General features: G+C 52.6%; 1 protein-coding gene across 4 annotated transcripts in view; it reads left to right on the top strand.

The window, feature by feature from the left end:
• The window catches only part of SLC6A6 (solute carrier family 6 member 6), an 85,577-nt gene that overhangs the window by 63,596 nt on the left and 6,990 nt on the right, over positions 1–14,991 (top strand). For all 4 annotated transcript variants that reach the window (XM_050781666.1, XM_050781664.1, XM_050781665.1 and 1 more), the window contains 7 exons: positions 1,162–1,296; positions 2,482–2,585; positions 2,717–2,841; positions 6,815–6,927; positions 11,754–11,891; positions 13,010–13,112; positions 13,629–13,729. In XM_050781666.1, coding sequence (XP_050637623.1) covers positions 1,162–1,296; positions 2,482–2,585; positions 2,717–2,841; positions 6,815–6,927; positions 11,754–11,891; positions 13,010–13,112; positions 13,629–13,729 — 819 coding nt within the window. The remainder of the gene's footprint in view (positions 1–1,161; positions 1,297–2,481; positions 2,586–2,716; positions 2,842–6,814; positions 6,928–11,753; positions 11,892–13,009; positions 13,113–13,628; positions 13,730–14,991) is intronic.

The following is a 14,991-nucleotide window of genomic DNA, read 5'->3' on the forward strand; positions in this document are numbered from 1 at the left end:
GACCCAACGAAGGCCATGGGTCTCCCAGAGGCCCGGTGAAGTAGGGAGCCTTTCCTGTTCCCAGTTAAGGGCCTTTGAGAGGCCTCATTTTCTTCCCTGAAGGTCCCATCCTTCCAGCAAAATCAGTGTCAACAACAGGCCCCCTTTCTGGAGCACCTACTGAGTGGCAGTGTTACAAGCATCATCCCATTGAATCCTCACCTCACCCCTTGGTGAGGGGCTTCTATTACTCTTATCTGAATTCTACTCATGAGGAAACAGGTCCAGAGAGGTTAAGCAATGTGCCTAAGATCACACAGCAAATGAGGGGACAGAGCTGGGATTTGAATCCATGCTTATCTGATCCCTAACCATAGGAATCATACCAACATTGTGGTTAGTTAACTAATATGACCTGCATGTCATCGGCACATGCCATGGTTGGCAACCACTGGGCTGAGCCTTCTGCACGTGCACTTGATAGCTTACTCTCTGATTTTGCATTTTCCACCTCTACACCCTGGAATGTCAGTTCCACAAAGGCAGGGATTTGTTTTCTGTCTTATCCACCACTGTATTTTGTGCTTAGATGGTGCCTGGGACAAACTGTTTATAGGATGTTTTTCGTTTAATCTCAGTAAATCTGTGAGGTGGGCCAGTGCTGTGGCTCACGCCTATAATCCCAGCACTTTGGGAGGCTGAGGCAGGTGGATCATTTGAGGCCAGGAGTTTGAGACCAGCCTGGCCAACCCAGTAAAATCCTGTCTCTACTAAAAATACAATAATTAGCTGGGCATGGTGGCGGGCACCTGTAATCCCAACTACTCGAGAGGCTGAGCCAGGAGAATCACTTGAACCCAGGAGGCGGAGGTTGCAGTGAGCCAAGATCGTGCCATTGCACTGCAGCCTGGGTGACAGAGCGAGGCTCCGTCTCAAATTAAAAAAAAAAAAAAAAGAAATCTGTGAGGTAGGTACCTGTATATACCCAGATTACAGATGAGGCAGCTGAGTCCCAGAGTGGTTAAGCAATGTGCCAAAGACCGCACAGCAAGAGAGACAGCAAACTTGGCTCCAGAACCCCTGATCCTGACCAGTGTTCCCCTCTGCCTCTCTGAGAGGACACTCAGACTTAGCAGCAGCAAGTGATGCCCATGACCCCCTGAATCCCTCTCTCCCTCGCAGGTCGTCTACTTCACAGCCACTTTTCCATTCGCCATGCTCCTGGTGCTGCTGGTCCGAGGGCTGACACTGCCGGGCGCGGGCGCAGGCATCAAGTTCTATCTGTATCCTGACATCACCCGCCTCGAGGACCCACAGGTACTGCGGGGCTGGGACACACTGTCCTCCCTCCCACCCAGGGCTGGGCCAGCACAGGACAGGGCAGGGGCAGAGGCCGCTGGCAGCACATCTTCCGTGGTTCTTTGGTGCACAGGTCTAACTGGGCCACTGCCCCCGGGTACTTTTCCACTGGGCCTGTGGTGGGTGTGCCTGTCCCCGGTGCTGACGGACCTTTCTAGCTGTGTGCGTCTGTTTTCATGTCAAGGATGTCTGAGGCTGGCCACTTAGAGAGGCTGCTTTAGGCCCTGCACCAGGTAAGGGGGAGAAATCTTCTGATGAGCAAGTCTCCCCTCGGACCCAGCTTCTGCCCACTGCAGCCACAAGGGCTGCTGCATCCTGGGGATGGGAGAGCCAGGACCTGGAGCGCTGCGGGCGATGGCCTTGGAGGGTCGAGGGGCAGATACCGAAAGCCCACCTTCTGGCACTCAGCCTTGTGACCTCAGGGAGGTAGCAGAATCCCTGGGAGATTTTCTGGGTTTGTTTGAGGACCTGAATCCCCAGGGCCTTCCGGTTGCTTCCCAAGGGCCTGTACTCTCCTTCCCCACTGCCCTTCCCCCTGGACAGGACACAGGTGGGAGAGGGGTTGGCCGGCCTCAGAGGGCAGCTGGGAAGGTGGCTGCCAGACCCTCTGGAGCTGCCTGGTGAAGATTCTGGAGAGCAGTTTTGGCTGCGTAGTCCCTTGGGACCTCCTTCCGCATTCTAACTTGAGGGTCCGCAAACAGTAACAATAATGGTGGTGGCAGCAACCTTGACTTATGGGCTTGCTGTGTAACTGGCACTGGGCTGAATCGCCACTCTTTGAACCTGGGAAACAGCTCTATGGGGTAGGGCAATGGAGCCCATTTTATAGATGTGAAAACTGAGACCGCAGGAGTGATACTTGTCCACTGTCATTCCAGGGTTGGAATCCAGATCCATCTGCTTCTGAAGCCTCTTAACCCTGATGCTAGGTCGCTGGGAGGTGGGGTGTTTGATTTCTGGGGCTCCTTGCAGCTCAGTATTGCCGTGAAAGTCACCTTGGATTCGAGCATAAGTGTTCCATTTGCATGTGCAAAGTCCCGTCCCCAGCCCATCGCCGGGTGGACATAACCCTCGCTGCCTCCTCCAGGAAGCCAGCTCTAACAGCCCTCCTCTCTCTCCTTGCCACCTCCCTCCCCCTTATAGGTGTGGATTGACGCTGGGACTCAGATATTCTTCTCTTACGCCATCTGCCTGGGGGCTATGACCTCACTGGGGAGCTACAATAAGTACAAGTACAACTCGTACAGGCAAGTGTTGCGCCGGCGGGCCTCGTGGACTTTAGAAATGATGATGATGATGTTTAAAGAAAAAGAGAAGTAGGGAGCGTGGCTTCCTTGTGTTGTGAATTAACTTGCTCCCTGACATATGTGTAACTTAGGGACTGTATGCTGCTGGGATGCCTGAACAGTGGTACCAGTTTTGTGTCTGGCTTCGCAATTTTTTCCATCCTGGGCTTCATGGCACAAGAGCAAGGGGTGGACATTGCTGATGTGGCTGAGTCAGGTACGGTGGTATCGGTGGCAGTGGTGGTGGGCACTGCCACCTAGTGTGTAAGCCGAGTACTGCAGGCATGAAGCCAGACCCCAGGGGGCTTTGAGGGGGGACGAGCCTGGTTTCTAAAATGGACCCCCCCCACCAAGATGTCCCCCAAATATCAAAGAGTACAAAAGCCAAATTTTAAACATTTTTATTGCAATTTGGCCTGAGGGGTGGCAAAAGCGTGGGGGGTGGTTAAGTTGGGGAATTTTTAGCTACCTTAGCGTGGTCTTCCCCGCCTCCCGTCCTTCCCCAGCAAACTCCTGGTTTCCACAACAGAAACCACTTTCCTAACTCAGGCCCAAGTCAGCCACCAATCGGCATTTCATCACCACCTTCTCAGCCTTGGTTTCTGTATTTTGCACTTTGCTCCCAGCGCGCTCCCTCTAAGCAGACGCATTCATCCATTCCACCGATTTCTCGTGAACAAGTCCCCACTCTGTGTCAGGCACCACCGTAGGCACTGGGTGCAGTGTGTGGGGGGAGGGAGTAGATGAGGGGACGACCTACTGGGACGGTGGCAGATCTAACTGGGGGTGGGTTGTAAGTACAATGTCACCCCTTGGGGTGTGGGCCCTGTTGACCAGGCGCTGTTCCTCGGGCTACCTGGAGTCATAGGCATGGAGGATGCCAGTGTCTTAGAATCACGGGCCCTGCACGGACAGGGACCTTAGGAATCTGGGATCCCAGAGTTCCAGCAAGGTGCTTCTGGAACCTGAGAATCATGGGGCCCTCAGTTGCTAGAATCTGCAGTCTCTCAGGTGCCTCCATTCTGGGACTTGGCCACGGCTACTTGAGGTCCTGGGCCTGTAGCTTTAATTGCAGTGGCTTGGGTTGTGGGATTCCCTCAGGCTCCCAGGATCCTCAAAGTCCACCTTTCTGGCCTCTCCACCCCTCCCCGGCCCTGCACAGTTCACTTTGTGGGTGGTCATCAGTTGGTTTTGTTATTTTACATGCTGAGCCCCCAGTGCCACCCCATCCATGTCCTAATTTCTTACAACCACCCTGGGGCTACCTGGAGGTGGCAAGGGTCCTGGGCTGAGGCTCCTTCCAAGCCGATGGGAGAGCGTGAGGGTTATTAACTTCAGGGACCACCATAGACTAGGGCCAGACACAGCCGGAGGCCCTGCCATTCCACTGCCCTTGACCTCCTGTGCCATCTGTATTTGGAACATGAGGCAATGTCCCAGTCCCTGAGTCCTAGAGCCCTAGCATTGGAGGGTCAGAAGGTGCCTCAGCATCGTGCGTCCGGAAGTTCCCTTCTCAGATGAGGAGACCAGCAGCCTGAGAGCAAGGGCTTTGCTTGGGATAGGTGGGGCTACAACAGGGCTTTCTGAACATCCTGTCCACTATTTCTCCACTTGTCACATGCTGGACAGGCCTTCTGACACAAGGGTGTCCCCCTCCTGGCACCCAGCCCACCCTGGACACATGCAACAACCTCTGGCCCTTCCAGTGTGAGAATTTGTCTGGGCCTCTGTGACCTCCGAGAGCCCCCGGCCCCTCCTCACTGTCTTCTTTGCTTGGCAGAGACGCACACGGCCCAGCCCCATCCTTAGACCCCTGACAACACTGCAGGACCACCTTCGCAAATCCACATGTCACCCCCACACACCTCTCCACTGTCCCTGCTTCCAAAGTGGACCCTCAGATGTACTGTTCCCTCCACCCAGCCCAAAGAGCCCCCAAAAGCAGGCCAGAGACTGAGGATGCTGAATGTAACTCCAGAAGTCCCCACGCCCCTTTGGGAGTTTAGCAGTTAGAGTGGTGAGGGGAGCCAGGGATGATTTATGCCTCCTCCGCAGATGGCTTGCTTTCAGCTGAGGGCTTGCAAACCAATTGCAATTGAGTGGGAATCTCCAGGAGTATGGAGTGAATTTGGCAATGGGAGATACAGATAGATACATACAATATATCTTCCTCCATGGACAACGAAGTATTTTCATAGACACATATATTGTCAATCTCAGTTGTTTTTTTCCCGTCCACTTCAAACACCTTGTCATTTATTCCCCACGGTGATGTCTGAACAGCCGGCACATCAAGGGTGATTATTTCTCTAATAAGCTTTTAACAAGCACCATATTGAGCGAAGTGCATTTGAACAAGATAATTATTTAGCCTGACGGAGTGCAAACAAGACGTGGCATGGCACATTGTCTGTTAGCGGAGAGGTATCCAGAGGTTCTCGGAGTGGCTAGATTATGTCTCCTGGACTTCTCTCTCTTGAGTTCACCATGCACTTTTAGAGAAGGATGCTCAGGCCCTCTCCCAGAGGCTGGCTTGAGAAAGGCAAAACTAAAATACAGAAACGAGCGAATTGAGAATCTTCACAATGTCTTTGGTGGGTTGGGGGTGGTGGGGACCCATTTTGCATCTGTCTCGCAGCTGGCTGGACTCGATTCCTCATTCGGTGGGGACCAGTCAGGGCCAGCGCTGACATTCTGTGGGGACCAGCAGGGCCCCAGCCTTGGTGGAAACGCTGCGGCTTTTGACTCCAACTTCAACTTTGATTCAAAAGTCATCTCACCAGGTCCTGGGGGCCATATTTTTCTGAACCTGGCCCTGGTTCCTTTGGGCATGTTCTGAGCAATTTTGGGCTTGGTAAACCCCCACTCCTGGTGGGGGTGTCCAGCATCTCAATGACCAACCACTCTGTTGCTGCCCAAGGATATATTTTGGTCAGGTTTTCTCCGGAGTGTAGAAGGACGCACCCTTCCCTGCCACACTGGGGGTGTTAACACCATATACTGTGGTTTCTGGTTCCAATTTATTGTAAAGTTGGGTTTTGCTTTTTGTTTTTCATTCTTGAGCCATTCATCTGGTTTCTAATCCCTGCTGAACAGCTCCTGCTCTGGCCTTTTTGTTTCCTGCTTCTTGACTTTTTTTTTTTTTTTTTTTTTTTAATGTAGATTTTACTTTCTTTTGCTGCCCTCGCTTCTCAGACCCACAGGTCTCAGTTAACAACTAAATTCTTTCCGCTGGCATCCGCTTTCAGGCAGGCTGGAGACAGGAGGAGACATTTCTCTCTGTCTCCGGAATGTCTCTCATCAGAGACATCCCCTGAGCTGACAGCTCCCATCTCCCCAGCTCTCCTCAGGTTCTAGCCAAGTCCCCTCTTTGGAAACCCAGAGCTCTTTTCTAGTGACATGGTATCTACCTCTGAGAATCTAAACACAGGAAGGCTCCTTGTGAGTCATTTATGGCCACCTGGCCCTCACTTTTCAGGTGGGGAAACTGAGAGGGTATGGGGTGATTCCAAAACGAAATTGGAGGAGGATGACTTGGATGCAGGCCTCAGGGCTTGCAGGCCTGGGACCTTGCCCCTGCACCCACGTTCCCTCAGCTTTGGGCCCTGGTTGGCCCAACCTTGACCTTGTGGGCTCGGCTCTGACCTTGCCAGGGAGAGCCCTGCAAATGCACCCCTGAAGAGACATGCCCCCTATTGGGCATGGTTTTGTTTTCTTTCCACTCCTATGGTGTTTTCGCCATTAACTCAAAGATAGAAACCTTCCCTTTGCAAAGGAGACTGCGGGCGGTCAGGTCACCAGCACGCTCCCCCGCCTCCTTCCAGCGAAGGCTGTCCACTCGATGGCTTTGCTTTGGGGTGGGAGGATCCTCCCTTTCCTTTGTCGCTGCAGACTGAGTCCCGGGCTCAGTCTTCGTCCTACCCCAAATAACCACGCCCCAATGGATGCTGGTTTGTGAGGAGGCCCCGTGTGCTGCGTAGGAGGCAGATGCTAAAACCGGGCCCCTCCTGAGCCCCAGCGTGTCCCACCCAAAAGTGAGACAGGCCTGGTCTCTTTCCCCAGGCCAGAGTTCAGACCTGGCTCCCTGCTGTATTTGGGTCTGAGTGTCTTTGTGTGAGCCCAGGGTTCCCAGTGGCTTGGCGGCTGATGTCTCGTCCCCTGTGCCCCTCCCCATTTTCTTTCCTTTCTAGGTCCTGGCCTGGCCTTCATTGCCTACCCAAAAGCTGTGACAATGATGCCGCTGCCCACGTTTTGGTCCATTCTTTTTTTTATTATGCTTCTCTTGCTTGGACTGGATAGCCAGGTGCGTATAAGTCCCAGGATGGCCCTGGGGCGACTGCCCCTGTAGGGAGCCTAACTCTGGGAAAGCCTCCTTTTTCCACCTGGGAGGTGTTCAACCCCCGTCCCCACTCCAGTCAGACTTCCAGTGCTTCAGCTGTGAGGGTTCCACCAGGACACCAGGAATAGAAAAGGCTCTGGGTCCCCAGAAAGTGCATTTGAACAAGATAATTATTTAGCCTAATGGAGTGCACACAAAACGTGGCATGGCACATTGTCTGCTGGCAGAGGGGCATCCAGAGGTTCTCGGAGTGGGTGGGTTATGACAGGGACAACCAGGGTTTGTGGTTACCGTCAAGCCACAAATGATGAATTGGAGGTTACGACTCAATAAGTCATGATGCGCTCCAGTGGAGCGTCGGCGGGGCACGGGAGGGCACAGCAGACGGGCGGTTCGGAGAAGGGACCCACATTTCTGTGTGAGCTGGTCATTGTCGGGGCCATCGTAATCAGTTGCAAGTGCCCAGGAGAAGCCTACTCCACACTCAGGATTCTGTGTTCCCTGGAGCGTGCGAGAGGCCAGGCATTGGCTCCCTCCCATGCTTCATACACAGCACAGGCCGGGAGCCTCGCTCAGACCCGCCCTGACCTCTGACTGTCCTGGCTTCTGCCCTCCCAAGGCAGGACTCTTGTCTCCACTGAGGTTCTTTCCTGCACTTCTACACCCCACATCCCACCCCTTCAGGGCCTCCACTAGAGGGTGACTCATGGCCAGGGAATGCCAGTGAGAGCCGCTGAGTGGCTGCATCTGGCTGTAGAGTGGCCAGTGCCTGGTGCAGAGTAGTCAGCAGTGCTCGGAGGACAATTCACTTGAGCTCCTTGGCCCCTTTCCCTGGAAATAGGTGTAGTTTTGACAGGGTCTTGTTGAAACAACAGTTCAGAGCATAGACATGACTCCAGGAGTAGGGACTGATGGCATGTGGGACAGGCTGGTTGTGTTCCCAGGCCAGCATGAGTCCCTCAGGCAGCACCACGCAGGTGGGCCGCTGAGAAGCAGGTAGGATGCAGACTGTGTAGTCTGGGTCTGGAGGTCTGAATGCCTCTTGGGAAGCCTTTGAGCAACTGAGAACCCCTGAGGGGTTGGAGCCTGCAACCAGGGCGGGAGAGCCCTTTGTCGCCCTCCCCGCGGGCCGCAGTCTTCAAAGTCAGTGTCCCAAGTGGGTCCTCAGAACCTGGTAGGGGAAAAGTCTCTGAAGGTCAAGCAGAGGAGGGTGAGTCCAGAGAGAGGAGGCGGCCAGCCAGCAAGGTCAAGAACAGAGCGGGGGATTTGGCAGAGAAGGGGGCAGGATTAGCAGAGAAGACAGAATGAAAACATCAGGGAGACGGAAAACAAAATACTTCTGCAGTTGTTGATGGACTTGAGCTGAATAAACAAGCAGGAGGACTCCATTAATCATTCCTAGTTAATGAGTTTGGCCTTCAGAGGCCCCAAGCAAATGGCTTTTATAACTTCTTCCAAAGCTCTAAGTGAAAGAAAAAAAAAACAAAAACAGAAGGTTAATAAATGACAAGGCATGACATCTTCATGGGCCCAAAATAGGCCACTTGGGCTTTGGAAATGGCTCCCTGAGCAGGTGGAGATGGTCACTCATTAGATTTTCTCCCCAGGAGGTGGGACCTGGTGGAGGACACGCATCTCTCAGAGAGGCCCTGTGCCAGTGGCACACGGAGAGAATCTGGTGGGTTCTCACAGCCACTCCTCCTACTTTGCAGAGCAAGGAACTCAAGGCTCAGAGCAGTTAGATGACCTGCCAGGGACAAGAGTAGAAACTGAACCTGAGTCACTGGTCTCCCAGGCCCCATGTCCCAGGGAACCAGGATGGGAATTTGATGGCACAGGTTGGGCTTCCTCCTTTGCATCTATTTGCTTTGTGAACTTGGGGAAATGGGGAAGCTTTTGCAGATGCCAGCAGTGTGCCTCACCGTGACAGGATCACAGCGCTGCCATGAGAGGTGTTCACTGGGTGCCAGGCCTCGTGGCGGGCTTCTATGTGCATGTGTGTTTGGGGTGATACCCACATTTACCATCTAAACCAGGTTTAAGTGCACAGCTCAGTGGCATTCGTACCTTCAAACATTGTGCAGCCATCACCACCATCCATCTCCAGAACTTTTTCCTCTTCCCAAATGGAACCTCTGTCCCCATTCAACACTGGCTCCCCAGTTTGCCCTCCTGCCAGCCCTGCACCTGGCTTTTATACATGAACTCTTTAAGCTGCAGTGTTGCTTTGCTTGGGTACTATTTTTACCCTTCTTATAGCTGAGGAAACTGAGGCTTAGAGAGACCAAGAACTTAGCCAAGGCTCCACACAGCTAGTTAAGGGCTTGGTGCTGGGTCTCCCTGTCCCCAGAAACTGTCTCTTACCTGCTAGTTTGTCCCAATTGGCCTTCCCCTTGAATTTCCCCAAAATAACTTCCTCCTGTTGGAAGTATGGAGATCTACAGCCAACAGGCAGAGGCCTCCTGCTGATGTCACTGCGTCCTGGGCAGGGGAGCAGGGAGTGTGACCCTGGCTCATCAGGGTTCCTACCAATGGTGGGAGAGTCCATCTGTCCTAAGAGCCATCGTACTGCTGTGCATTTCTTGGTGAGACAGGGTAGAGGAGTCAGCCATGTGGAGGCAGATGCCTGTTGCCATCCAGACTACCCAAGAGGGACATGGTTTTTTGTTTGTTTGCTTTGAGATGGAGCCTTGCTCTGTTGCCCAGGTTGGAGTGCAGTGGCGCAATCTTGGCTCACTGCAACCTCTGCCTCCTGGGTTCAAGTGATTCTCCTGCCTCAGTCTCCCAAGTAGCTGGGATTACAGGTGTGCGCCACCACACCTGGCTAATTTTTGTATTTTTAGTAGAGACAGGGTTTTGTCGTGTTGGCCAGGCTGGTCTCGAACTCCTGACCTCAGGTGATCTGCCTGACTCGGCCTCCCAAAGTGCTGGGATTATAGGCATGAGCCACTGTACCCAGCCTGGACACGGTTTTTCAACAAATTGTGAGAGGAGATGAGAGTTGGAACCCACTCCTCCTGCACCCAAAGAGCTCACCCAGCCTGCTGACATGGGTGAACGGTTTTACTCTAATAATTTCAAATCTTTCTCAACATCCCTGCTAAGTGGGCAAGATCCTCCCATTTCACAGAGAGGAAAGCTCTTAAGTGAGGGAGGGCCCAAGAGGCTGGTGGAGGATAGCAGTGTTCTCCAGAAGCACGAAGGAACTGAGAAATGGGGGTTTGTGCTGGTCTTGGCCCTGATTCACAGCGACACTGGACCTTCCTGTCTCTGATTTCCCCATCTCAAAGGAAAGAACCTTTATTTTTAACTCCTTTTGAAGCTTAGCGTTTGAGCTGCAGGTTTGCTATAATTCAGTGGCAATTCAGCTTCAAAACCCCTGCGACAGACACATGAGTCAGAGGTCAAAAAAGCAGCCCCTTCTCTCGGCCCCTCTCGAGAGCCTCCTGCTTATCTTTTCCCTTATTCCTGGGGGCAGTCTGATCTCTCCAGCCCCTGTCGGCACATGGCAGGGATTTCTCCTCATTTGTGTTCCTTCCCTGGATTTTCCTGCAATGCGTCCCAAAGGAGGAAGGGGTTAGATTTGTCTGGTAGGAATGCTGGGGAAACGTCCTTCCCAAAAGCCTCGTTCAGATGAAAGAACATCTGGGTCCAGGATGGATTAGCTCTTCGACTTTTGAAGGGATCAGATAGACCTTGGAGGGTGTGTTCGTTGGCAGAGAAGTTTGGGTGTAGCCATCCAAATTTAAAGTGCTGCTGTGTGCTCCTTAACCCCAAAGCTTCTCTTCTGAGACTGTGCTACGTGCACAATGCCTGTGCACAGGAGGAGGGGAAGAGTTGAGTCTGGAGACCATCAGCTAGGCATGAGATCAATGGCGATGCCTACCCAAGGGTGGAGTTTTATCCATTTAAAAATGAGGCAGCTTTCTGTGTAATGCTATGGAGCAAGCCCCAAGACAAATGGTTAGGCATATAGATGGAAAGGTTTAGAAAGACTGAGAATCCCCCTGGAATGTTACCTACGGAGGGGCCTTTTCCAACCAGCTTCTTTTCCTTTGGGAGCCCAGGGATGGGTTCCTGGAGTCCCAGGCAGCAGGTAGTTACACAGCGTGTGTGCACACATGCAAAAGTCCTCTCATGGGTCTGTGATCCCCAAAGGATTGAAAGCCACTGTGTGAATCTGACCTGAACTGCCTGCCATTCCACTGATGGGGAAACTGAGGCTCAGACTTCCCCTGAGCTGCCAAGCAAGTTGGTGCTAAGGTCCACCCATTCATCACTTTTGCTGAGCAGCCAATATGTCTGGCCAGGCTTAGCATTCGAGGCCCAAAAGTGAGTGTGATACCACCCTTATCTTCCAAGAGGATGGAGATCAATGAGGAAGGTTGTCATGGCAACACATTCATGCCCCTGAATGTGCCAGGACAGAGGGTCAGCTTGGCTTCAGAGGCGCAGTTGTTCTCAAGCTGAGCTTCAGAGGATGGGGAAAGGCATTCTGGCGGCAGGAACAGCCTAAGCGAAGATGCAGAGGTGTGGAGTATTTGGCCAACTGGGTGTGGACCACCGCATGTTACATTGTCTGGCTCCGAGGAGTGGCAGGTGGGACTCCCCTGGCACAGCCAGGGAAGTCAGGCTCCCACACTTGAACTTGATCTCACAGGCCAATTCTGGACACAAGGATGGTCTCATCTGCTCCTGCACTGTGTGTGCCTGGGCCCTTCCCTCTGAGCAGTAGGCAAGGGTGGCCTGAGCGTCGGCCGCTCACCAGCTCTCTCTCTTCCCCTCCTCAGTTTGTTGAAGTCGAAGGACAGATCACATCCTTGGTTGATCTTTACCCATCCTTCCTAAGGAAGGGTTATCGTCGGGAAATCTTCATCGCCTTCGTGTGTAGCATCAGCTACCTGCTGGGGCTGACGATGGTGACGGAGGTAGGTGGCTCTCTCACCTGTGTTTCGGGCTTGGTGCTCCAATGCCCTCCTGAAGGCCATAGTGGAGGCAGCAGCTGGGTGAGAGGGCCAGGCAGGGGCTTCATCTCCCAGCCCCACCCAATTCAGGGGTCTTGCTTGGGCCAATACTGGGGGCAGCATGAGGGGGCTCAGGAGCCCACAGCTGACCCAAACTACCCAATTATTTTGCCTGTTGCTGTGGCAACACTGTGACCACCCGCTGCCCTCTGTCCTGATAAGCCTGGGAAGAGGATCTTCAGCTGAAATCCATTTCACAACTCTGTTCACCCCTGACTCTGTGCTCTTCTCGGGCCTGGGGGTGGGGTGGAGACATTCTCAAGGGTAAATGCAGGCCTCCCAGGAAATACCGCAGCGCCATGTAGAGGTGCACGGCCTTGCAGGTCACCTGTCATAGGGCCAAGGCCTGGGGTGTGTGGGTGGGGGTGCATACACTATTCAGAGGGTGGGTAGGGGCCAGGAGGAGAGGGGATTTCAGATGCACACAAGGGAAGCAAAGAGCAGAAGGGAACAGGAGCATCTAAGACGTGCCTAGCAAGAGACAAGCCAGATGAGATAAAGATTGTACTAAGAATGGAAGCCCAGCATCCAGCCAGGGCATGCTCTCTCCTGCATGCCCCCTACCACCTCCCCTGTTCCCCAGGAATGGGTCCCACTTAACAATTCTCCGAAAACCCAGTTCAGGGCTTCGCTTCACCATTTTTCCTTACCAGAAGTAAAAGTGTTTTCCTGGAGGTGTTTGTAAGAACCCCCACCCCGGAAGTCAGATTGCAGGGCCGCTCACTGAGCAGCTGGGTGACCCTGGAGTCTTCTCTGTCAGCTGCACTTGGTGTGAAGCACCTCCTTGGGAAGCAGGCTCCCGTGGACCCATCATTTTGCTTTCATTTATCTGTATGTGTGTTTTTAATTACATTTGTCAAACATGAAGTTGAGCATCTTTTTGTATATTTATCTGGTCATCAGAGTCTTTGCCCATTTTTCTCTTGGGTTTTCTTGACTTATTGATATGCCAGAGCTCTTTGTATATGAAAGAAATGAGAGATCAGGTAGGAAATCGACCTTTTGTGGTTTTTTCTTCACAGGGTGGCATGTATGTGTTTCAGCTCTTTGACTACTATGCAGCTAGCGGTGTATGCCTTTTGTGGGTTGCATTCTTTGAATGTTTTGTTATTGCCTGGATATATGGTGAGTACAGATTTTTTCGTGTCCTTTCTCAAGGTTCTCCTTTGGGCTTCTCTACTTAGAAACTTTAGAAGCAGAGATTACTAAGGGAATTCAATTTGAGTTGAACAGTAGGCTCTCCCTACCTAGACTACACAAATAATCTCACTGTAGCCACACTGAAGATTCTCCTGGTGCTAAAGGTGCGAGGCGTGACTGGATGTTTTCACAAATTCAGAACTTGGTTGTGCAGGACCTGGAATGTTCCCTTTTTACCTCCTTGAGGCCTTGGGTTTGCATTTGGGCTGTGCCTAAGATTGCACACCTAGGGTTTGGGGTGTGCCTCAGATTGCCAGAAGAATACAAGATGCAGAGTTACATTTGAATTTTGTGTAAATGTCTGTTTCTGCCACACTTGGATATCCATGATGTGGAGATGCAGAGGCCTGGATCAGGTCCCAGAGACCCCCCCTCATGGCCCCTGAGCCGCTGCTGGCCTCGAACGCTGTGTCAGCAAATGTCCCCCTCTGTCTCTTGCAGGAGGTGATAACCTTTATGACGGTATTGAGGACATGATTGGCTATCGGCCCGGGCCCTGGATGAAGTACAGCTGGGCTGTGATCACTCCAGTTCTCTGTGTTGTGAGTTCCATTTCTGTGGCTCTAGCTGGTGGCCTCTTCTCTCCAGGGCTTGACATTTTCACCTGCTAAACCATCTTTCATGCAGCATCTGTTCAGCATGGGCTCGTAATAAACCCAGCTTCAGCGCTGCCTGTGAGAGGGGAGGAAGGCTGCTCCAGGGGGTTAGCTTGAGTTTTGAAGGATAAGTAGGAATTTGTCAGGAGGAGAAAACAGGAAGGACATTTCTGGCAGAGGAGCCAGCCTGTGCAGGGCCGAGGCATCCCAAAAGAGGACAGTGTATCTGGAGCATGCTGAGAAATTGAGGGGATCCAGAATTGAAAGCACATTCTTTCCCCAAACCTTCCAGAGCTCATGAGCTCAGTTTAGGTCACTGGGGAAGTAGAGGGGCCTTTGGGATATCTAGTAGAGAGGTCAGAGACATTGGAAACGGGGTGTTTCCATGGAGAGGTGGGGGTAGTAGCTTAGAGAGGGGAAGTCCTGGGTTCTCCCAAGGATAGGAAAGCTTTGGACTCACCCAGGCCTAAGGGCATCGGTGTGCCATGTTGTTCTTCCCACGAGGATGCTTTCACCTGCCATGTTGGAGTTGGCCTCGGCACCTGCCCATGCAGTCTGCTTCATGGTCCCACTCCAAGGTGCCAGTGAATGGGAATTCCTCCATGGCAAAGCCATCAGGGTTTGCAATCAGTCGTGACCATTGGAGCTTATTGCCAGGAAGACAACATCCGTCCTGCCATTCACAACTCCACTATGGGGAGCACAAATGGCCCAATGTTCCTTGGATTTAGGGGCCAGGTGCTGAGGACAAATAGGCCCTCCCCTCCGTGACCTGCTGTCAGGCCAGACTTAGTCAGTGTTGCTGTTAACTCATGGTATGACCTCAAGCAAGTCACTTCCCTCTGTGGGCCTCAGTTTGCCCACTTATAAAACCAGGAGACCGTGAAGGAGGACCCCGGTGGCAGCTGACGACCTTAGACTGTTACTGTTATTTAATATGCATGAAGCATTTTCCTCTGAAGTGCAGACTTTTCCCCACAAAAATAAGTAATGGTACAGCCAGTAACCACAACAACTGACGAGTTTATCATTGGAGATGAGTTTAGTTGACCCACCTGTGTTCTCATCCTGGTTTAATGTTTGCTTGTGCGCAGCTGTTCTCACCATTCTGACCCTCGGTTTCTTTATCTCCCTCCCCGAGGAGCTGGCTATGTCAGAGATAGGCTGCATTCCCAGGTGGTGAGATGAAGTCCCCCTCATGGAGAGGA

This window comes from Macaca thibetana, chromosome 2, assembly GCF_024542745.1.
Source record: "Macaca thibetana thibetana isolate TM-01 chromosome 2, ASM2454274v1, whole genome shotgun sequence".
Classification (NCBI taxonomy): Eukaryota; Metazoa; Chordata; class Mammalia; order Primates; family Cercopithecidae; genus Macaca; species Macaca thibetana.